General features: G+C 45.8%; 1 protein-coding gene across 2 annotated transcripts in view; it reads left to right on the top strand.

Annotated features, from left to right (window-relative positions):
* The first annotated feature begins 5,323 nt into the window (after positions 1-5,323).
* Tep1 (telomerase associated protein 1) overlaps positions 5,324-23,765 on the top strand; it is a 45,811-nt gene continuing 27,369 nt past the window's right edge. The window contains exons 1-14 of one of the 2 annotated variants that reach the window (XM_076544911.1): positions 5,324-5,487; positions 7,220-7,801; positions 9,344-9,529; positions 10,568-10,702; positions 12,521-12,682; positions 13,145-13,306; positions 13,612-13,689; positions 15,094-15,218; positions 15,381-15,538; positions 18,854-18,963; positions 19,919-20,009; positions 20,208-20,394; positions 22,238-22,406; positions 22,873-23,031. In XM_076544911.1, coding sequence (XP_076401026.1) covers positions 7,244-7,801; positions 9,344-9,529; positions 10,568-10,702; positions 12,521-12,682; positions 13,145-13,306; positions 13,612-13,689; positions 15,094-15,218; positions 15,381-15,538; positions 18,854-18,963; positions 19,919-20,009; positions 20,208-20,394; positions 22,238-22,406; positions 22,873-23,031 — 2,280 coding nt within the window. In that variant the 5' untranslated portion in view covers positions 5,324-5,487; positions 7,220-7,243. The remainder of the gene's footprint in view (positions 5,488-7,219; positions 7,802-9,343; positions 9,530-10,567; positions 10,703-12,520; positions 12,683-13,144; positions 13,307-13,611; positions 13,690-15,093; positions 15,219-15,380; positions 15,539-18,853; positions 18,964-19,918; positions 20,010-20,207; positions 20,395-22,237; positions 22,407-22,872; positions 23,032-23,765) is intronic. The other variant, XM_006994846.4, reaches the window with a different exon arrangement.

The raw sequence follows: 23,765 nt of genomic DNA, 5'->3' as shown, positions 1-23,765 counted from the left end.
GAAACGTGATGGGGAGGAAGAGATATTAAGGGAAGGGTGGAGAAGAGAAAAAGGGAAGATACTGGAGTACAAATGACAAGACAGTAAAAGGGGCAGTTATTGGGGAGAAGGAGTGGAGAAGAGGGAGACGGAGTTCGGGTCAGGTGGTAGGGGAAGAGATAAAGAAAAATAAAGTATAATGACGGGTGTATGAAAATGCTACAATTATACGGGGAAGCATAGGGGCGAATATAATCAAAATACATTGTATATGAAATTCTCTAAGAATTAATAACAATATTTATAAAAGAAAATGTCATAATTCAATCCATTGTTTTATATGCTAACTTAAAAAATAAATTTTAGAGGCTGGAGATATGGCTCAGTGGTTAAGAGTATGCACTGATCTTCCAGAGAGCCTGAGTTCTATACCCAGCCCCCACGTCAGGTGACTCCTAACTACCTGTGACTCCAGTTCCTCTACCTGACTCCAACACCTCTACCCTCCCCTTCTGAGGGCGTCCATGCACATACTCCACACAGACACACTTGTACATGTTGTTAAAAGTAAGTCTAAAAAAAAATAAAATTTAAAGTTGAGTGGTTCTCTAAGCACTTGAAAATAAAGAAAACATGGGATTGGGGAATTAAATGAATTCACAGTGGTGGAAAATGACAATGTCTCATGGGCTCTGAATAGTTACTTGACTGGTGAAACTCCTACTTCAGCAATGATAGTAATGTAGAGAAAGAATAATTCAACTCAAAGAAGCTCCTGCTTGGGGAAGCAGTAAATGTGGGCAACGTACAGTTAGCACCATCCACTCCAAAGACAAGCTGAGACTGGACTTGGTGACCATCTTCTTAGTTAAAAGTTTTCATTGTTCCAAGCAAAGACAAAGTTCTGTCCCCGACACCACCACCACCACCACCACCCCCCACCCCCCACCCCCCACCCCCACCAGAAATGTCCTTATCATTCAGTCAATGACTGTCTCTGGAAACTGAGTTCGATTTTTAGTTTAGTTTTTGTTGTTGTTGGTATTTTTGTTTTGTTTTGTTTTGTTTTTGAAATAGGATCTCATGTAGCTCCAGCTGGCTTGGAGCTTGGTTTCAAACACACAGCAATTCTCTTGCTTCTGCCTCTGCCCTTGGATTACAGGCCTGTACTTAATGCCTGTCAAATTCTCAATGTATATACTTACAATTCAGGATGGAAGGTGTATTCCTTATTAAAGTTGTTAAATAAAAATTACAGGAAACCATTGTTTGGGATTAAGTTTCTATACTATGGCTCAACAGGCTAAAACTAAGCATGGAAACTGGTGTGGTAAGACCATGCCTATAATCCCACAGCACTGGGGATATAGAGGCAGGAGGATCACTTCAAGTTCAAGGCCAGCCAGGCCTACATATTGATCAAGTTCCAGGACAACCAGGACTTCGTAGTAAGTAAGAATCTATCTTGAAGAGCCAAACCAACCGATCAAACAAATTTAAAAATCAATCAATCAATCAATCAATCAATCAATCAATCAAACAAACAAACAAAAGCCAAAAGCCCTCATGATGTTAAAGCTCCACAACATTGAGCCGTTCACCTGAGTTGAGAAATTGGATTCGAGGCTGGTGGGCATAGGTCACCACCCAGTTTCAATTGCTGTGACAGGAACGGTTTCTTTGCTTTAACCCTTACAGGAAAGAAGGTACCCAAATCACTGGCTGTTAACCAATTGTTTGTCTATTGTTAGTCTCCCTGCTCAGCAGTGGTAAGGGAAGTAGCTGAAATGCCCAATCAGCCCTTTGTTCTTTTGTCTCTGCTTCCTTCCTTCTGTCTAGGAAACCAATGTTTCCTGCTTAGCCTATAGGGATGGGCACTTTCTGAAGTGTTGCTCAATTCTAGAATCATGTCTATTAAGATCTTTAATGACCGAGGGTGTAGTATTGTCGTAGAGTGCTTGCTTACCATGCTTTCGGCCCTGAGTTGGACCCACAGAACCACCACTCCTAAAAAGGAAAGAAGGTCCTAGATGGGGTCTCTCCTCTTATTTCCCTTTTCTCACTAGGTCTCTTGTGATGGCTATCCTTTTTTAAATAAGATATTTATTTACTTTGATTTAGGTGCATGAGTGTTTTGCCTGAATGTATGCAATGGACCACATGAGTGCATTGCCCAAGGAAGCCAGAAGAGGGATTCAGATCCTCTGGAACTGCAGTTACAATGACTAGCCACCATGTAGGTGCTGAGAATCAAACCCTAGTCTCCAGCAAGAGCAGCCTCAGTGCTTTTCACTGCTGAGCCATGTGATGAGTATTCTTGGTTGTCAACTTGACACCTGTGGGAAGAGAGAATCTCAAATGAGGAACTGACCTGATCAAATTGGCCCATGGACATGTCTGTGGAGCATATTATTATTATTATTTAATTGATGAGGAGAGCCGAGGCCACCATGGGTGGTACTACCCTTGGGCAGGTGGGCCTGGGATGTATAAGAAAGTTGGCTGAGCAGAAGCAGGAAGGCAGCCAGTAAGCAGTGTTCCTCTATTGTTTCTACCTTGACTTCCCGAGATGATAGATCTGTAAGAGGAAATAAACCCTTTCTTTCCCAAGTTGTTTGGCCCGGTTTCTATCTCTCTCTCTCATCCCAATCAAAGTTTCCCCTCCCTCCTCTCTTCCCATTCCCTCCCCTCCACCCCCAATCCACTCCTCCTCTGTTTCTGTTCAGAAAGGGGCAGGCTTCCCATGGGTGTCAACAAAGCATGGCATATCAAGTTGCAGTCAGACTAAACACCTCTCCTTGTATTAAGGCTGGGCAAGGCAACCCAGTATGAGGAATTGGTTCCCAAGAGCTAGTCCAAACATTAGAGACAGCCCCTGCTCCCACTGTTAGGAGTCCCATAAATAGACCAAGCTACACAGCTGTCACATATATGTAGAGGGCCTAGGTCAGTCCCATGCAGGCCCGTTGGTTGTTGGTTCAGACTCTGTGAGTTCCTGGGTCAGGTTAGTTGTTTTTGTGAATTTTTTGGTAATGTCCTTGACCCTTCTGGCTCCTACAATCCTCCCTCCCTCTCTTCTGAGGATTCCTTCAGCTCGGCCTAATGTTTGGCTTTGGGTTTCTGCATCTGCTTCCATCTCTTACTGGATGAAGGCCCTCTGATGATGACTGGGGTAGTCACCAATCTGAACAGAGATGACCAGTTCAGGCTACGTATCCACTATTGCTAGGAGTCATAGCTAGTATCATCCTTGAAGATTTGTGGGAGTTTCCCTTGCATCAGGTTTCTACCTGATCCCAAAATGCCCCTCTTTCCAGTCATCACTTTCAGAACTCTCCCCCTCTGTCCACCCCCCAACCTGATCCCTCAAGTTCCCATGTATCCCTCCCCACCCCCGACCAGTCTACCCAGGACCACTCTTGGGCATATACCCAAAGGATGTTCAATCATACAAGGACACTTGCTCAACTATGTTCATAGCAGCTTTATTCGTAATAGCCAGAACCTGAAAACAACCTACATGCCCCTCAACCGAAGAATGAATAAAGAAAATGTGGTACATATACACAGTGGAGTATTACTCAGCTGTTAAAAACAATGACATCAGGGAATTTGAAGGCTAATGGATGGAACTAGAAAAAAAACATCCTGAATGAGGTAACCCAGACCCAGAAAGACAAACATGATCTGTACTCACTCTAAGTGGCTATTAGCTGTAAGTAAAGGATAACCATGTTACAATCTACAGACCCAGAGAGGCTAGGTAACAAGGAGGGTCCAAGGAGGAGAGGGGGTGAAATGGATCTCCCCGGGAAGGGGAAATAGAACAGTTTTATTTTTTCTTAAATCACAGCAACAGAAAGTAAAATAAACAACCCATTCTAGTAACCTTGCATAGCCACTTCTTTTAGATTTTTGAGGTCTTGTTGCTAGGGTCAGCAAACTTATCTCCTTTCTCTATAGAGAGATTTTCATTGAGACTGGAAATTGATGTGGGTGGTACTGCACACTAGGGATGTTTTTACACACTTGTTCTCTACAGAGAGAGAGAGAGAGAGAGAGAGAGAGAGAGAGAGAGAGAGAGAGAAATTTCCCACAGTCAGGCTTATTTTTGGCATTTAATATTTAATAGGTGGGACCCAAGATTGCTAGACATTTAGAAATTGTGCAGAGCACTTCCACAGTGAGGGGTATTCTTATACTTACGACTTTGAATGATTCTGCCAGTCTTTCATGTTGATTAAAAATCCACTGAAATGACTATTTATCTTTAGGGGTTTTTGTATGTTTATTTTTAATTTAGAGACAAATGTTCCTTAAGTAAACTGGGTGGAATTTGGGATCCTCCTGCTGTACCCTCTAAAATCTCTGAAATTATAGGGGTGTGAGTGGTTTAAATATGAAACAGACTTTTTTTTCTCACCTTGTGTTTATGAGTGTTTTGCCTCCATGTACGTGATGTCAGGTGCTTTCAAGCATCATTGGTAACTGGAATTACCAATGGCTGTGTGGCACGATGTGGGTCCTGGGAACTGAACCTGGATCTTCCACAAAACCAAGATCTCTTCATTTCTGAGCTATCAGAGGCAGGTGGATCTCTGTGAGTTAGAGGCCAGCTTAGTTTACATAGAGAGTTCCAGGACAGCCAGGGCTACATAGAGAGACCTTCTCTCAAAGCAAAACAAAACAAAACTCCCAAAACAAACAAACAAACAAAAAAAAATGTTTATTATCCCAGGTATTTTGCCACAGTAACAAAAAGATAACCAAAATGATGGCTCAGTTACCATGGGCGGAGTTAACTCCAGGATCTTCCTGCCTGAGTCTTCTGAGTACTGGGATTAACCGTGCGTGCCACCATTCCGGATGTATCATAGCTTCAGTTCACAATCTCCTGACTCTATTGCTTTTGGCCGGGGGCAAAGCAGTTCATGGATGGGGTGGGGTGGGGTGGTAATCACTGGCAGAGGAAACTGTTCACTTCCAGGGTGGATGGGGGGAAAGAAGAGGGAGAGAAGGGATCTGACTTTCAGAGTCTCTTCAAGGGCACACTCTCAAGAGATTTAACCACCTCCCCATAGCTGGCCCAGACTGGCAGTCATGCTTTTAGCACATAAGCCTTGGGGGGATTTTTAAGATACGCAATACCATCAGAACATGACTGTATTGGCTAGGGATGCAGCACAGTTAGTAAAGCTGGCCTGGCCCTGAGTATGAATCAGGGGAAACGAACAAACCAACCCGGGCGTGGTTCGCACAAGCCTGCAATCCCAGCCTTGGCGACTACACTCCCCGCAGCAGCCCCGCCCTCAGCCCCGCCCAGGTCACTGCCCGGCCCGCCCCCAGCCCAGCCTCTCCCTTGCGCCTCCGTAGGGTGCCGGTGTCCTTCCAGTTCCCTGTTTCCAACCTCTCCACTGGCTGACCCAGGCCGCTTTCTGCTTTCTGCTGCCTGTTGCGACGAACCAACGCGCCCCTCCTTGTGCCCAGCTTTTCCAGTCCCGAGCGCAGGTAGAGAGCCCTGGCTGAGACCTGTGTGGCTGGACTCTGGGAAGGGCCTCGGGGCGAGCGCAATGCAGCCGCCTAGTCCTTCCGGGCACCCAAGGGTGTGTGTGGGGGGAGGTGGGGGGCAGGTGCCTTTTGCCTTAAGTGCTCCGAGAAGGAATGCGTGTCACAAACGAGGGGTGTTGTGAGCACTGTTAGCCCCAGAATCTCGCTAGATTGTCCACCACGCTTAACAGAGAGGTGGACGCTAAGGTGCTTAATAGCAGGCCTTCACGACATCCTGAGACCTGGATAACGTCTGAAGTGTTGGCCCCAGTTGTGAGGCCAGAGAAAAGGGGCGGGAGGTAGAAGTGGAGGCAGATATACATGCTTGTATATTAACAGAAAGTGAATGCTAGTATAAAACTGCCAAGAGCAGTTGTCTCTGAGACATGGGGGAAGAACTTCTAAGATTTCCGATTCGGCTCATCTGAATCTCCATAAACTCCAGGGAGGAGAAAAATTAACATGTCTTTGTTTTTCTGTTAACTTAATTTTTATTTTTTTATTTTATTTTAGTTTTTTTTTATTTTTATTTTTGTTTTTCAGTCTTGGATTATGTGGTTGGATGGTGTGGTTGTGTATGTCTTTAATCCCAGCACTGGGGAGGCAGAGGCAGGTGGTCCTCTGTGAGTTGAAGGCCAGCCTGGTCTATATCATAGTTCCAGGTCAGCCAGACCTACATGGTGAGACCTTGTCTCAACAACAAATAAATAAACAAACAAGAAAATAAAATATAAGATTAATTCTGAGATTCATTATTACTCCTTGTGTGTGGGGTGTATGTGTGTACACGTGCTTGTGTGTATATACAAGAGTATAAACAAGTACAGAGGCCCTTGGCGCATCAGGTGTTGTACTCTATGGCTTCCCATCTTACTGTGGTAGGCTGGCTGGCCAGCTTGCTGTACGAATCCTCCTGTAGACACTTTATCAGCTGACCTATCTTCCTAGCTCCTCACCCCGTTTGGACAAAATCTCCTATATTCCAGGGTGGCTTTGATCTTTTAACCTGCTGGGTAGCCAAGGATGACCTTGAACTCCTGATCCTCCTGCCTCTGCCTCAAGTGCTGAGAGGACAGGTGTGTGCCACACCTCTCCTTTTGCTCCCCCCCACCCCAGTACAGAGACAGGAGGGGAATAAGCCGGACACATTTTCTTTTGAGCAAGGGTGTGTCCCTGTAGCTCCCATGGACCTGGGATTTTCTGTGCAGCCAGGCTGGTCTTTCTCATGCCCTCCTCTTCAGCTGGGGTTCCAGGCAGGTCACCACCAGGCCAGGCTTTCTTTTCCCTCTACGCTTTGCCTTTTCCCCACCTTGTTTCCTTAGAATTCACCCTGGATGAATTAAAGGGGGGGGGCAATAAGATGGCTCAGTGGCTGAAAGTCTTTGCTGTGTGATCCTGACCACCTGAGTTCACTCCCTGATCCCACGGTGGTAGGAAAGAACCAACTCCCAAGGGTTGTCCTCTGACCTCACACATGCTGTGACATGTGTGCCTGAACTTGTACATACACCTCTCCCTGCAACACATACATACACATGCTCACACACACAATAATAATTATTAATAATCATCATAATCTAATTTTAAAAAGAAATAAAAACATTGCTTGTTCTTTGCCTATCACTGGCACAAACAGATGAATATGGAGTTGGTATGTTTCTAATGTAACTTACCACCTGTTCTTTCCCTCTAGGCGTATGTTGGTTGTGTTGAAGCTATGGAGAAACTCTGTGGGCGTGTGCCTGTCCACTCAGACATCCTCTCCTTGGAGAACCAATGCCTGACCATGCTCCCTGACCTCCAGCCCCTGGAAAAACTACATGGATGTACATCTGTCCATCCAGACATTCTCTCCTTGGAGAACCGGTGCCTGACCATGCTCCCTGACCTCCAGCCCCTGGAGAAACTGCATGGACACACATCTGTCCACCCAGACATCCTTTCCTTGGAGAACCGGTGCCTGTCTATGCTTCCTGACCTCCAACCCCTGGAAAAACTGCATGGACATATGTCTAGTCACTCAGACGTCCTGTCTTTGGAGAACCGATGTCTAGCTACCCTATCCACTGTAAAGAGCACTGTATCTACCAGCCCCTTGCTTCATGTATCTCACAAGATGCAAGCTGATGTGTGTAGCCCGCACACTAGCAGTTGTCTGTTCCCCGAGCCTCCTTCCAAGAAGGTTCCGTGTTTCTCTGACAATCTAGACCTTCCAACTTGTTCCAGGGCTCCGAAATCCATCTCTGCTACTACTCAAGTTCAAGAAGCAGCTTTGGTAATTGTCTTTGGATGCTGATCTTGACTCTAGCCAAATCTGTTATGTTGTTATCACTAGGTTTCAGTGCCTTAGTTTCCTTCTCTGATGACCTGTGTCTAGGGAATTTCTCTCAGCATTTTTGGTATCAGCCTTTTGGTTCTTTTGGACAGTTCTAGGAACTGAACTCATAGGCATGAACATGGTGGGTAGGTGCTCTACTACTGAACTACATTTCCTTTTCTGAGTTAGTCTTTACCTTAGGGCTGTCCTCACTGGCATCTTTATTCTTATCAAGTATCTAGTACAGAGATTCTAGGTCCTTGTCTTTAAGAAAGCCTGTGATCGGGAAGAACGCCAGCATAATTATGACCACAGAGTTAGCTGGGTGCGTCCAAGGTTACACACGCAGTATATCTACTATGCCAGAACTCACTTCCTTGTATACTTGTGTGCTAACACATATCCATTCAACAGATCCATATAAGCACATTTAGTATGTAGATCAGAACTGGCAGACAGGAACACATTTCCTCTGTGAACACTTGGGGGAAAGTTTACCTGAATCTTATGGCGTCTCTGTTAACTATGAAGTATGCAGCCTTATGCAATGCTAATAATATCCCCTCTGGAGCTTTAATTTCCCCATCTTTCAAATCAAGCCGGTAAAAAGAAGCTTCACAGAGTTCTGGTTCAAAGTGCAACTGCTGTTACCCTACTGTGATTTAGGGCTTTGCAATTTGTAGAGTCAAACATAACATTATTCCATTGAGTTTTCCAACAGTCCTATCAGGGAGGTAGTAGTGAATGAAGAAGCTCTTTACTTATGGGGCATTGATATGGGGCTTGACATTCTTCTGACTCAGAAAACACCGCACTGCATTTAGAAGGTATATGAGAGACCTTGGGCTCCCAGACTGGCAGTCATGTGATGGCAGTGTGGAAGTGCTGGTAGCCATGTGTGTGTGTGTGTGTGTGTGTGTGTGTGTGTGTGTGTGTGTGTGTGTGTGTGTATAGGGGAGGGGGCGGAGCCACAGGTGACCATTGCGGTTCAGAATGGGATGTTTCCATGAGATAAACACATTACCTTACAGGCAGTGGGGAGTCTCCCCACACCCATTTCAACCATGTCAGATATCAGAGATAGCAACAGCAAGCATGCAAAGGCAGAGCAGAAGCAAAAGACATTCCGGGGCCTGTGGTCTCAGGGGGGCCTTGCCTACCCAAGAATTATCCCCCAGAGGGTTGCCTCCTGGCGGGGCGACACACTGAACCTCAACCGTCACCTGTTGTGCCCTGCATGCTCCCTCCCACCCCCGCCCCAAACATGGTACCAGCAAGGAAAAGTGCAGAGCATCTGGACAAAAATCTTAGAAGCCTGCATAGAGTAAGTCAGTGTGAAAAAGAGTACCAGGCTAGAGACAGGGCTGACCCGTGTAGGGGTGAAGGCAGGGGGGTTATTAGTTTAGAGATGTGGACCTTCCCTGTCTCTGGGAGACACTTCCAATCCCACTTTGAGGGCTATGAGCACACGGTGTGATTTCTAACTGCCACTGTTTCTAGGGTCAGTGGCACTTCTCAGAAGACAAGAAAGTGCAGGAAGAGAAAGAGAGAGGACAAGTCCAAATGCCTCTCTATAGTCTAAGCCTGGGAGAGGAAGAGGAGCTGGATGCACCCGTCCTGAAACTCACATCTGGAGACTCGGAATCTTATCCCGAAACCACTGACCGGGTCCTCCAGGAAAAGAAGGTAAAACCTGGGACATTGGTGGTCGAGGGAATGGTGAGGATGGAGACCGGAACCAGGGCTTCTCCCTAGGAAGGTGGCAGAGGGGACATGATCCTGTTCTTATTTCCTATTTATTTTTTGTTTGTTTGTTTTGTTGTGTTGTGGTTTTTTTTTTGTTTTTTTTTTGTTTTTTTTTTTTTTGAGACAGGGTTTCTCCATGTAGTTTTGGTGCCTGCCCTGGATCTCACTCTGTAGACCAGGCTGGCCTCAAACTCACAGAGATCCGCCTGGCTCTGCCTCCCGAGTGCTGGGATTAAATGCGTGCGCCACCACCGTCCGGCTGTTCCCTATTTCTTCTTCTTCTTCTTTTATTTTTTTTTAATTTATTCATTTATTATGTACACAGAAGAGGGCGCAGATCTCATTACAGATGGTTGTGAGTCACCATGTGGGTGCTGGGAATTGAACTCAGGTCCTCTGGAAGAGCAGCCAGTGCTCTTAACCTCTGAGCCATCTCTCCAGCCCCTGTTTCCTACTTCTTAATTCATTTGTCCAACCTGTCAGTTGAACAGACATCTCTCTGAACCTGGAGTCCATTCTTTCTGTGTTTTTGTTTTTAATGCCTATTGAGTATTTGTCTGTTTGTGTAGACATTCAGTGTGTCTTGTGCTTGTGGAGGTCAGAAAGGATCTCAGATCCCTCTCCATATGGTGGCACACAACTTTCAGTCCTAGTGCATGGGAGGCAGAAGCAGATGGATCTCTGGGAATTTGAAGCCAGCCTCGTCTATAATACTGAGTTCTAGCGAGGGCTACAAACGGAGACTCTGCCTCTTCCCCCTAAAAAAACGTTGCATCCTCTGGAGCTGAAGTTAAAGGAAGTCATGAGCCACCATGTGGGTCCTAGGAACTAAACCTGGGTCCTCTGCAAGGGCAGCCAGTGCTCTTAACCACGGAGGCATTCATTCCTCCAGCCCCTCTGTCCTTGATTGCACATGTTGGTCTGTTCTGTGTAGATCCTTATTTGCTCCCCCTTTCTTCTGTGTTGCCCAATTCTTAGATGGCTCTCTTGACCTTACTGTGCTCTGCCCTGGCCTCACATATAAATGTAAAAGATGCATCTGACCGTACCCGGGCATCCATCCTTGAAGTCTGTAGTGAGCTGGCCCCCTTGGAACCTGAGTTCATCCTGAAGGTATTGTGGTATGAAGGAATGGGGAGAAGAGGGAAGCTGGGAGATATTAGTGCGGTTATGATATGAAGAGCTGGTAACTGGCTCCTTGTAGGGGTGGAAAGCATGTTTGCTCAGGAAGGGAGCAAGATGTCTGAGTGAGTCTGGGACCTAATCCCCGGGGTTCTGTGGAGTGGAGAACGGTGAGATGGGGGGAGGTATACTAGGATTGGGTTTGTACAAGCTAAATGCACAGTGCTAGGCTGTGGGAGTCTTGTTAACATGATGAAACTTGGATCTGGTTCCAAGACAGTAAAACACTTCCCCAAATATCGTGTGTGGAGTTGATAATGGGTGTTTCAGAAGCAGAGAAGAGGCATGTTCTAGGTTCATTCTGTTGCTGTGATAAGTCACTCTAACCAAAAGCAACTTAGGGAGGGAAAGGGATTTTTTTCTTATACTTCCAGGTCACAATCCATCACTGAGGAAGGTTAGTGCAGGAACTTGAGGTAGGAACCATGGAAGAAGACTGCTTGCTAGCTTATACAGGCATGATGATGCTTAGCTTTCTTTCTCTTCTTTTTTTATTTACATTTTTACTTTTATTTAATGTAACAAGAATATGCATATGTATATGTATACATAGAGCTCAAAGGATTGTCACAAAAGGAACACAGTTGTTTAATCTGGCTAATTAGTTCCTGAGACAGAACCTCACCACAGTCTCTCCCAGAACCTCCTGCAGACCCAGTCCCTGTCACTTCCTCCTTCAGTAAAAACAGCCACTGCCCTTAGAGAAGTGGCCCAGTAAGGAAAAAGCAGCCCTGAGTTGGATCCTCCTTGCTTGGGGGAAAGGGATGGGGCCAATTAGTATACTCACTTCAAACACTGATTCTCAGTGTCAGAGAGAGAGAATTATACTGTGGGCTTTTCTGGGGAAGGAGGGCAATATTTTGCCAACATTGTGACGTTGATTCACAGTGTTGCTTACAGCTGAAGCTTGCTGTTGTTGTAAGGTAGACTCTATACCACAGCTTATCTATGCTACACTTCAGTAGTGAATTATTTGTACTTCTAGGCCATCACAAATAATGTTGTTATGAACACACGTGCCATTTCAGTGTACACGTACAAGCACTTTTATTGTGTATTTTTGCACCAAGATTTAAAATTTCAGATGCTGATCAACCATAATTCAAAAGTATTTATACCAATTCCAACTCTTTAACTAGCTTTCTTATACAGTCCAGGATCCTGTCTAGGGATAGTGCCACCCATAGTGGGTGGGCCCTCCTTCACCAATTAGAAATTAAGACAAATCTCCCCCAGCCATGCCCATGGGCCAGTCTGATCTAGGGCGGAAATGTTTTTATGGGGCTTTGGAAGACAACAGGTTTAATCAGCATTTTGAACCCTGGGTAAGCTTTTTTTTTTTTTAAAGTTATAGTACTTTTACTTAGAAATAATCTTGATAGATAGTGAGTATCTGACTTAATATAATTTAGCATAATTCTGAGGCTGAAAGTCACCAAAAAGACTTCAGAAACTGCCTTCAGGAAGATCGTAACTAGTTATCAGCTTGTTATTTCTCAACTTCTTTACAACACATCTCTGTTGCAATTGGTAAGTTTTTGATAGATGCGGGCATGAAGGATCTTCCAAACAAAGTCTGGTTGACTTAGAAGATGGTCAGTAGACTGAGACGATGCTTGCACTTTATATTTTGTGGGTGTTGTGGGGTGCTCAGGAAAGCTTTGGTTTTATACTGACAGAGTCAATGAGCAAGGGCATGGAGCTATGAGATAAGTGACAGCATGCCAACCTTCTCACCCTCCACCCTAGGCATCTCTGTATGCTAGGCAGCAGCTTAACATCCGGGAATTAGCCAATGCAGTTTTGGCTATAGCTGCCTTCCTGCCGGCCTGCCGCCCCCATGTGCGACGGTATTACTCGGCCATTGTTCACCTGCCCTCCGACTGGATCCAAGTAGCCGAGTTCTATCAGGTATGGTGTCTAGTACCCTGCACTTTGACCTTCACGGTCTTCGCTTGTTTGTTTGTTTTGCTTATTGTTTCCTTTGTTCGCTGAGGAGATTTTTCAGAGAGAGTAGCCTCTTCCTCGGTCTTCTTCCATCCAAGTGCCCAGAGGGAACATGTTTTCTCTGTAAGAGCCGAGTGGACTAATAAAATAGACAAGGGCTGGACCAAAGTTTGAGGGAAAAAAAAAATTGACCTTATTCTGGACATCCTTTATAATGATGACATTGAGCTCAGAGAGGATCGCTGACTGGCCTTGTTCACGGAAATGTGGGAAATAGTTCCCTATTCTTTTCTGTGTAACTCTAGGGTCCTGGGGCGTGTGTGTGTGTGTGTGTGTGTGTGTGTGTGTGTGTGTGTGTGTGTGTGTGTGTGTGTTAGGGGTGGGAGGTCGGGTCTCTCTTCTGCTGATCCCCTCTTTCCTCCACAGAGCCTGGCAGAAGGAGATGAGAAGAAGCTGGTGCCCCTGCCTGCCTGCCTCCGCGCTGCCATGACCGACAAATTTGCCCAGTTTGATGAGTACCAGCTAGCTAAGTACAATCCACGGAAACACCGAGCCAAGAAATGTCCTCGCCGGCCACCCCGACCCCAAGTCAGTCCTTGCCTCAGCCCTGGGCCTGCGTTCACAGCGCCTTTTCTCTGGGAAGGGAGGGATATGGGAACATGGTGAGCTTCGGGGCACCAACGCTGAAGTATCTGACATGTTCGTACATCAGAGAACAGGGGAGCCAGAGAGGTCCAGGTGACCGGCGTGGAGCTGGGGCGGGAGAGAACAGGGTCACCCCCTGTGGACTCCCCACCTAATGGGCAGAGATATTCTTTCAGGGCTCCTGGAACGGGAATCTCCAGGGGCAACTTCTGTTTCCCTGTCTGAAGACATTTCTCTTGTCCCCGTAGAAAACAGAACAACCATTTTCAGAGCGAGGGAGATGTTTTCCAAAGAGCCTTTGGCCCCTTAAAAACGAACAGATTATGGTGAGTCACTTGCTTGGGGGTTGTCTGTATGTGTGCACAATCCCTTCTGATTTAGAAATTAATTTAAAAATTTCTAAAATTAATTTAAAAATTATTAATTTTTTTATTTTTATATTTAGAAATTAATTTTTAAAAATTCCAGTAGCCAGTGTGGTAGACATTTACTTGTCTTTACCTGGGCAATCTCAGGTGTCATTATGTGGTTTGGTTCAGAGGGTAAAAGGATGGGATCTTTACTTTATTTATTTATTTATTTATTTATTTATTTATTTGGTTTTTCGAGACAGGGTTTCTCTGTGTAGCTTTGCGCCTCTCCTGGAACTCACTTGGTAGCCCAGGCTGGCCTCGAACTCACAGAGATCCAACTGGCTCTGCCTCCCAAGTGCTGGGATTAAAGGCGTGCGCCACCACCGCCCGGCAGGATCTTTTTAAAATCTCTGTTGTTCTTGGTGTTATGCCTTGTTGACAGATGACATATCCAGTCGGATAAATGAATTTTAAAATGTTATAAAAGTATCTCCACACGCCATATAAAGTTTTTTTTTAATTTTATTTTATTTGTTTTATGGTACCTGTGTTGCGTCTGGGTACCACATATCTGCCTAGTGCTCTTAGAAGCCAGGAGAGGGCCCCTAAAATCCCTTGGGTTTAGAATTAATGACATTTGTGAGTCACCATGTGGTTGCTGGGAACTGAGCCCGGGTCCTCTGGAAGAGCAGCCAGTGCTCTTAACCACTGAGCCATCTCTCCAGCCCCTCACAGAGGGTTTTCAAAACAAACGATGCTGCCACTGTTATAGGCTTATGATACAGATAAGAGTTGCCTTCTTTTTCCTTGTCTGAGAGAATAGGGTGTTCTCTGTTCTTTTCTTTTTTCTTTCTTTCTTTTTTAAATAAGCCAATGATAACCCCTGATAGTTTAATCTTATATAAATGAAACACAGGGACTCCCAGAAAGCTGTTGTCTTTTTCCCCCCTTTATTATCTTTTGGAACCCAAAGAACTGTTAACTTCTATTTCTGTTTTGAGCTCGTCGTCCATGCTGCCCATGCTGCCTTGCATGCATGGGACCTGTTGTGTAGTTCTTTTGCCTTAGCCTTCCTGGTTGCTGGGGCTGTAGGAGTGTTGATGCTGCAGTGTTGATGCTGCAGTGTGTAGCTGCAGTGTTGATGCTGCAGTGTGTACCTGCAGCTCTGTCCTTGGGCCCCCCTTCCTTCCTGCAGGGTTTCCCCTGCTGTTGCTATCCTTGGTCCAAATCGGTTTTAGAGAATGAAATTGCCTCAATGGTATAGGCTCGCTTTACGCTTTACTTCCTGATCTGTATGGCAGGCATATGCTTTTATTTCTGATACCCCGTTGATCGTGGATGAAATGAACTCTGGGGTGCTCGGGGCTGTTTCCACAGTTTGAAGCAGCTTACAACGCGGCGCCAGCGAAAAAAAGTCCGCCAAGGTTCACTCTGAAGAAGTTGGTAGAGCAATTGCACATCCATGAGCCTGCCCAGCACGTCCAGGCCCTGCTGGGCTACAGGTGAGACACTGGATCTCAAGCACATTCCATTGCCGTGACCGTCCCGGTTCATCCTCGGCTCTCACTGTGGCAGTTTTTGGCAGACCACGGTGTGAGCCGAACTTTGGCTCATTTCTACTTCGGTTAGCTTTGGAACGATAGGTGCTTTCTTCCCTCTCCTAGGTACCCAGCCACCCTAGAGCTCTTTTCTCGGAGTCACCTCCCTGGGCCGTGGGATTCTAGCCGAGCTGGGCAGCGGATGAAGCTCCGAAGGCCAGAGACCTGGGAGCGGGAGCTGAGCTTGCGGGGGAACAAGGCTTCTGTCTGGGAGGAACTCATAGGTAGGTGGCCCTGACCACCGTGGTCCTTTCCGGTCTTCCCCGTTCACGTGTTGGAGATTTCCACAAAATGGAGCAGTTGTTTTGCAAGTTAACTTACATAACGAAAAATGATGGGAATTGTGACGTTTGCTATTTACCATACCGCTGTGGGCGGTGGAACTCGCTTTAAATAGTGTTGATGTCTTAGGTTGATCATTATTCCAGATGTACTTAGATGATACACAAGTCTTCAGAAACGCGGGACAAAAAAAGCGGTACCTTTTCCCTGTTTGTACCTGTATCAATATATCTGTAATTTATTCCAAATGAGGTAGGATTAGATCATGAGGTGTTAGAACTTCTGTAGAAATTCATGTAGGACCTGGAAATTTTAATTATTTCCCAATACTGATAAAAGAGGGAAAAAAAATTCATATTGGGGAAGACCAAATTACCAGTCTTTTCTTTCTTCCTTTGTTGAATATTTTTAACTTTTAAAGGCTCTGTCATGCTTTCTTTTTTTAAAAGGGTTTATTTTATTGTGCATATGTGCATGTGAGTGCAGGTGTCCCCAGAGACCAGAATCGGGCATTGGATACCCTAGAGTCGAGTTATAGGAGTTCCTCTACAAGAGCTGTCCTCACTATTAACTGGACTCACTCTCTTCAGTCCTTTTTGAGGGTCTGGAAGATGGCTTAGTGGCTAAAAACATGGGTTGCTCTTCAAGAGGGGCTGGGTTTGATTCCCAGCACCCACATGGTGGCTCACAACCATCTGTAATTCCAGTTCTAGAGGATCTCATATTCTCTTCCAGCCTCCACAGGACCAGGCATGCCTGTGGTTCACAGACATACATGCAGGCAGAACACCCATACACATAAAATAAATGAATGATTTTAAGAAGAAAAAGAAAGGCTCCATTATATACTTTTCCCTTTGCTTCATCTCTTGTCTTTGGAAATTTCTCTTTGTTAAAATGTATATAACTTTAGACCTTAATGGAATTTTCTAGACATCCAGTTTTGGAACTTGAGAAGCCCAAATGTCCTTTGCTGGCAGTTATCTACTATACCCAGGGCAGCCTGAATTGCCTGGCTACTTATTATTCTCTCTGTGGGTGTCTCTGGTGATGTGTGTATCAGAATTACCTCGGAATTAAATGCCCACCCCCATCTGACAGCCTTGTCACCAATTCACAAGTTAAGATATAGTGATGAAGGGGCTTGGATGTGGTTAGGTGTGGCGATGCACACTTATAATGCTTGGGAAGCTGGGGCAAGAGGTTGACTACTTTGAGATCAGCCTGGAGAGCCTGTCTCAAGCAAACAGCACAAACAAATAACTAAGAAGGATGTGGCGTTGGGCTGACTCTATATGCATGTCTTTACTTCCTCCTTTCGGCTGAGAATCACTAACCCTGAAAATTTAAATTGTGACATTTACCTTGTTTGAGACTAATACCCATAGACTAAATCCCCTATGGTTAGTTTCTTTTTTCAAATTTTAATTTTATTTACTTATTTTATATGTATAGATAGATGTCTTAGTTACTGTTCTGTTGCTGTGAAGAGACATCATGACCGAGGCAACTCTTATAAAATAAAGCATTTAATTGGGGACTTGCTTAAAGTTGTAGAGGTTTAGTCCATTATCATCGCGGAGGAGAGCCTGGCGGCATGCATAGCTGGAGCAGTAGTTGTGAGGTACATCCTGATCTGCAGGCAGAGAGAGGGAGGGAGGGAGGGAGGGAGGAGGAGGAGAAGGAGGAGGAGGAGAGAGAGAGAGAGACTGGACCTGGCATGGGCTTTTGAAAACTTCAAGGTCCACTCCTACTGACACACTTTCTTGAACAAGGCCACTCCCCTTAATCCTTACAATCCTTTCAAACAGCATTCAAAGATATGAGTCTGTGGGGGCTGTACTTATTCAAACCATTACAGTGGATGTTTTGCTTGCATGTATATCTGTGAACCACATTTGTGCTTGGGGCCTGAAAATCTCAGAAGAAGGCATTGGATCTCCTTGGACCGGAGTTACAGATGGTTGTGAGCCATTGTGGGTGCTGGGAATTGAACCCAGATCCTCTGGAAGAGCAGCCAGTGCTAACTCCCGCTCTACTTTTTTATTTTGCGTTAGAGTTTCTTTATATTGTCGAGGCGGTCATAGTTTTCCCCCTACTGAGACTGGAGGCATGCACCTAGCCCTAAAGGCGCGTATTTTCATTCTCTTCTTCTCCCCTCCCTTTTTGAGAATGTCTACCTGTGTAATCCAGGCTCGTCTCAAACTGGAAATCTTGATTCTTCAGGCTCCCCAGTGCTGAGATTTTGTCTCCACGTGTGGTCACCTCGAGTGTTCACCAAGGACAGAACACTGGTCGAGCTGGATATGGTGCTCACTCACACTATAATCCCACTGACTTAGGTCCATAACCAAACAACTGTTTTCCTTTTTTTTTTTTATAAGTAATGTTTATTTTTTGAAATTAAAATATAATTGCAGGGTTTCCCCCTTTCCCTTTCCTTGCTCCAAATCTTTCCATGTACTCACCCCTTGCTGTCTCTCAAATTCATGGCCCTTATTTCTTTGTTATATTCCTAAATACAGAAACACAACCTGCTCTGTCTGTATAAAGTAACCTGTGTGTACATGATTTCCTCTGTAGAGGACCTGAGTTCAGTTCGAAGCACCCACATCAGGTGGCTTACAGCCAGCCACCTGTAACTCCAGCTCCAGGGGATACTGTATCCTCTTCTGGCCTCTGTGTGCAAACAAGTGGTATACACTCCCCACACAGACATATCTTTTTAAAAGAAAAGAAATGGTATACACCTTCAATCCCAGAACTCAGGAGGCCGAGGCAGGTGAATCTCTGAGTTTGAGGCCAGCCTGGTCTATAGAGTGAGTTCCAGGACAACCAGGACTAAACAGGGAGACCCGGTTTTGAAAAAAAAGAAAAAGAAACTACACTATCTATTTGCTTGGGCGGGGGGAGGGCACTGTGTGGAAGGTCAGAGGACAGTTTGCTGTAGTCAGTTCTCACCTTGCATCAAGTGGATGGAAAAAGAGGCATGCGTTCTACCATTTGAATCACAACTGAAGCCAACAGATAGTGACATAAGTTGTTATTGAAACACCTGTCCCATAAGCAGAGTTATATAGATTCTACTCTCCAGTCCAGGCCAATCCTTGTGTTGTATTCCTGGATCTCTAGAACATTTTGAGTAGAACGTACTGCAATCTCCCATTTGAGCTTCTGTGAGGCTCTGTGTTTTCTGCTGTGGGCTGCAACTCTGTGCCTGTCACTCACTCACGTTGTCCTGTCCCCCACGTCTGAAGACAATGGGAAACTCCCCTTCATGGCCATGCTCCGGAACCTGTGTAACCTGCTGCGGACTGGGATCAGTGCCCGCCACCATGAACTTGTTCTTCAGAGACTCCAGCATGAGGTGAGTGTGATCAGTGGGGAGTGTGTGGCTTGGCAACCGGATGCTGGTCAGGAGATGCTGCATCCCTGGTGGCCAGCTCTTCCACATGGCTGAGAACGGTCTCAGCTAACAGCTGATTTCTGTGTGAGATGTAAGAGGTCTGGAAACACAGATGTGCTGGGAAGGACAGGTCTTGGGGTCAATCTTTCAGAAATTACAATAGAGAGTAATAACTTTTACGTTTACTTTGTAAACTCAAAAACATACAGAAAGGGGCTGGAGAGATGGCTCAGAGGTTAAGAGCACTGACTGCTCTTCCAGAGGTCCTGAGTTCAGTTCCCAGCAACCACATGGTGGCTCACAACCATCTGTAATGAGATCGGGTGCCCTCTTCTGGACTGCAGTCATTCACGCTTTATACATAATAAATGAATAAATCTTAAAAAAAAAAACATACATACAGAAAGATCCTCCTCTATAAATTAACTCACTTCAGGAGCAGTGTGGTATAAAAAAGTTGGGCTCTGGGGGATAGGTGGCTGGAAGAGGGTACGAACACCAGCTGCTCTTCCAGAGGACCTGGATTTGATTCCCAGCACCAATGGCTCACAACCGTCTGTAACTCCATTTTGAGGGGTTCTGGTGCCCTCTTCTTGCCTCTGTAGGTACTGGGCATATACATATGGTGTACATATACACCTAAACACACATGTTTAGGCAAAACACCCATACACATAAAATATTTTTTTTAATTAAAAAAAATGGAAAGAAAGAAATGGGGCTCCTGTTACATCCTCTTTTAACCTCTTTTCATATCTTTCTTCCCTTTCCTCCTCTGTTTCTTCTTGAAATCTATTTTTTTCTCTTTTCCGTCCTCCAAGCCTGGTAGAGTTACTGCTTCATTTCCCTGGTCCTGTAGACCCCATGACCCTCTTCTTTCCTGGTCCTCTGCTCACAATTCTTCCTTGTTTTTCAGAAATCTGTGATTCACAGTCGGCAGTTTCCCTTCAGATTCCTTAATGCTCATGATTCTATCGATAAACTTGAGGCTCAACTCAGAAAAAACGGTAATTCTTTCTCTTCTGATTCCTGTTTGCCTCTCAAGTGTAAATGAGACAAAACTCAGATAATTTCAGCCTCTTGCTTTGCAGACTTAGGGTGTGGGGGAACCACTGCCCAGACCCCTGCCCACCCGAAGGATAGGGGTTTAGAAGACGAAGGTAATAGACGTTGCCTGACTTGGATATTTTCCTGTTACCACACAGCATTGCCCTTCCCTTCCAATACAACATTGATGAGGCGGATAATGATCAGAAACTCAAAAAATATCAAGAGGCCTGCCCACCGGAGGCGCCTGTGCACCCTGACGCGTCGGCAGCTCCGGGTGGCCATGACTATACCTGTGATGTACGAACAGCTCAAGTGGGAGAAGCTGAGGCTGCACAAGGCCAGGTAAGTGCTCTCCAGCAGGGAGAGAGGCGGGACAAAGGAGCTCCATCTGGGAACCAGCCATCCGTTACCCTCCAGAGATGCGCTTGTCAATCACTCAGGGCTGCACACCTATTTGGTTCTCGTCACTTTTACACCAAAACCCAGTCTTTAGCCCTTATATTTAACTTTGTTCTGTGAAAATTATGAAACCCAGACTTCTCCAGCTTCCACTTCGTTGCTTGAGATTATTTCATTGGTTCCGGTGGGGTCTGTGAATGTGTGTGGCATCTCTTGCTGCAGGCTGAGTGATAATTGGGTGTCAACCGCCTGATTGTGGGGTGTGGGGAGTCAGGGCCTTGAACTTGTCTAAGAGCAGTAGACACTCTTAATCATTGAGCCATCTCTCTAGCCCGAGACAAAGTCTCTTGCTGTAGCCTAGGCTGACCTTGAATCCAGCTGTTCTCAAATGTGAGATCCTCCTGTCTCAGACTCCTCAGTGCTGACATTACAGTTGTGTGCCAGCATGCTTAGCCTAAACTCCTTAGTTCAATGGATGGCATTCATTGATGATTTTTGCCTTAGCCAGATTGTATTATTGGCAATTGGAGGATGAGTTTTCTGTCATTCTGTTGTATTTATTAGCTGGAAATCTAAAAAGTGATTCCCTTATCTGCTATATCCTTTGGGAGGTGGAGGCCTGAGGATCAGCAATGTGAAGGTAGCCTGGTCTATGTGAGACCTTATCTCAAAAATAAAGCCCCTCTGGCTAGAGCGATGGATGGCGAAGTGGTTAAGAACAACAGATGCAAATCCCACCCCTCAGAGCTCAGGGAACCCCGCAGAAAAGGAAGCAGAAAGAGTGTAAGAGCCAGAGAGGATGGAGGACACCAAGAAAACAAGGTCTTCTAAGTCAGCGTAATTAAAGCTCACATAAACTCACAGAGACCGTGGCAGCATGCACAGGGCCTGCATGGGTCTGCGCCAGGTCCTCCGTGTGTACTTTATGGCTTCTAGTTTAGTGTTTTTAGGGATTCCTGAGTATGCGGATGAGTGTGTCTATGATTCTTACACCCTTTTTTCAGCTCTTTTCCTTCTGTTGGTTTGTCTTGTCCAACTTTGATGTGATAGTTCTTGCTTTATCTTATATTTTATTTTATTATTATCTCTTAGAAGCCTGTCCTTTAATAGACAGAACGGGAGTGGATCTGGATGGGACGGGAGGTGGAGAGGACATGGAAAGAGTAGAGGGAAGGGAAACCATAATCAGGACATATTAGAGAAGAAAATAATCTATTTTTAATAAAAGGAAAACAACAACAACAAAACCAAACCTATAAATAAAAAATTTAAAGGAAACACTGGATGCTTTTCAGAAAATCTGAGTTCTAATCCCCCCCTGCCCCCCCCCCCCCACACACTGTGTGGTAGCTCACAGCTGTCTTTAACTCCATTCTCAGGGGATCCAACACCATCTTCTGGCCTCTGCAGGCTTTGCACATAGGTGGTGCACAGACGTACGTGTAGGCAAAAACACTCATCCACACACAATAACAGAATGGTGTTGAGAAATGCATAGCCCCTAAACAGACTTGTAGCTGTTAAGCCCTGCCTCTTGAAGCAAGTGCAGATGAGCATGGCAGGCAGTTTCTTTGGGCACTGCCTCTGAGTCCCTGTGGAGAAAAGGAAAGCCTCTATGGCAGCCTGGGGGTGTGGGGGTTTGGGGGGGGCAGTGCTGGAGGAGGGGGAGAATGGATGGGAGTGGCACATTTTTGTCTTTCCAGCTGCTTCAGAGCTGCAGACGGACGAGCTTCTGAGCCCCCACCCACCCACCCCCACCCCCCGTGTCTGTCTTTTCTTGCTGCAGACAGTGGAACTGTGATGTTGAGTTGCTGGAGCGGTATCGCCAGGCCCTGGAAACGGCTGTCAACCTCTCTGCGAAGCACAACCTGCCCCCCATGCCAGGCCGGACCCTCTTGGTCTATCTCACAGATGTAAACGCCAACAGGCTCTGCCCCAAGAGTCACTCACGAGGGGTAAAGGAATAGAAGAACCTCTTCCAAGGGGCTGGCAGGGTGTAGGTAGGGTCTCGAGAGGACTTCGTGTCTCTCTGGTTCTCTGAGAGCCGCCACAGAAGCTGAAAGAAGTGGTGTGGATTTGCTTCCAAGTTGTTGTTTCCCTGGGATAATTTTAGTCAGTCTTGCGTATGCATCATAATACTAACGTTTCGAGTTTGGCTGGCTAAGAATGACCGCTAAATGTCTGTCCCAAGTGTATCTCCGACCCACCGTGCTGTGTCCCGGTATTGACTTGGGCAGGGATTCAGACGGCTTCCTGCTCCCCCCAAGTCCGGTTTTCCCAGATGGCTGCTGAAGGTGACCCCTCCAGAGAGACCCACAGCCCTTCTCCCCATTACTCCAAACCGAGAGTTTGGCCTCCAGGGCTAGGCAGGCGAGGGTGGGTTCTAAAGTTTGACTTCCCGACGGAGCTTCTTTCTGTCAGCCTCCCCTGAACTACGTGCTGCTGTTGATCGGAATGATGGCAGCTCGGGCGGAGCAGGTGACGGTTTGGTTGTGTGGAGGAGGAGCTGTGAAGATACCGGTCCTTGAGACCGATGAAGGCATCCTGAAGACTGCCATCAAACTCCAGGCCCAAGTCCAGGTCAGAAGTGTACCCCCACTACCCCCGAAATACCTAAAGGACAGGAGCTGGGAGCCTCTCAAATAGGAAAGGCATGACTATCCACGCGTCACAGTGCACACCTGCAGTCCCAGCACTCAGGAAGCAGAGGCCGGAGAAAGGCAGGTTTGAGGTCAGCCTGGGATACATAGCTGTTTTTCTTTTTCTTTCTTTTCTTTTTTTCTTTTTTTTTAAAGAAGCATATATGTTGGGCATGGTGGCCCATACCTTTAATCCCAGCACTTGAGAAGCAGAGGCAGGCGGATCTCTGTGAGTTCCATGTCAGCCTGACCTACATAGTGAGTTCCAGACTAGTCAGGACTACATAGAGAGAGACCCTGCCTCAGGAAAGAAAAAGGAAAAAAAATAATAAAATTAATAAAAAATACAAAAGAAGTACAGACATACATAACTTTGAAGATTTCTCAAATAAATTGACACTGTTTTTATTTTATTTTATTTTATTTTTTAGTTATATTAGCCTTTCATTGTCATAATGAAATGCTGGAGGCAGGCTAACTTTATAAAGGGAAGATGTTTATCTTGATCACAGTTCTCGAGGCTTGAGGGCGTGGCACTGGCATTGGCTGACTCTGGTGAGGGTCTCATGGCAGGTGGGGTGTGGAAAATACACGTGGAAGGAAAGGGTTGCACCCTGAAACAAGCTAGAGAGTAATTTCAGGCTCAAGTGTTTACAGCTTATTTTCGCAGAACCT

The sequence above is a fragment of the Peromyscus maniculatus genome, chromosome 9 (genome assembly GCF_049852395.1).
Source record: "Peromyscus maniculatus bairdii isolate BWxNUB_F1_BW_parent chromosome 9, HU_Pman_BW_mat_3.1, whole genome shotgun sequence".
NCBI lineage: Eukaryota > Metazoa > Chordata > Mammalia > Rodentia > Cricetidae > Peromyscus > Peromyscus maniculatus.
Note: the sequence above shows the minus strand (reverse complement) of the source record. Positions and strands in the feature narration are given on the sequence as shown.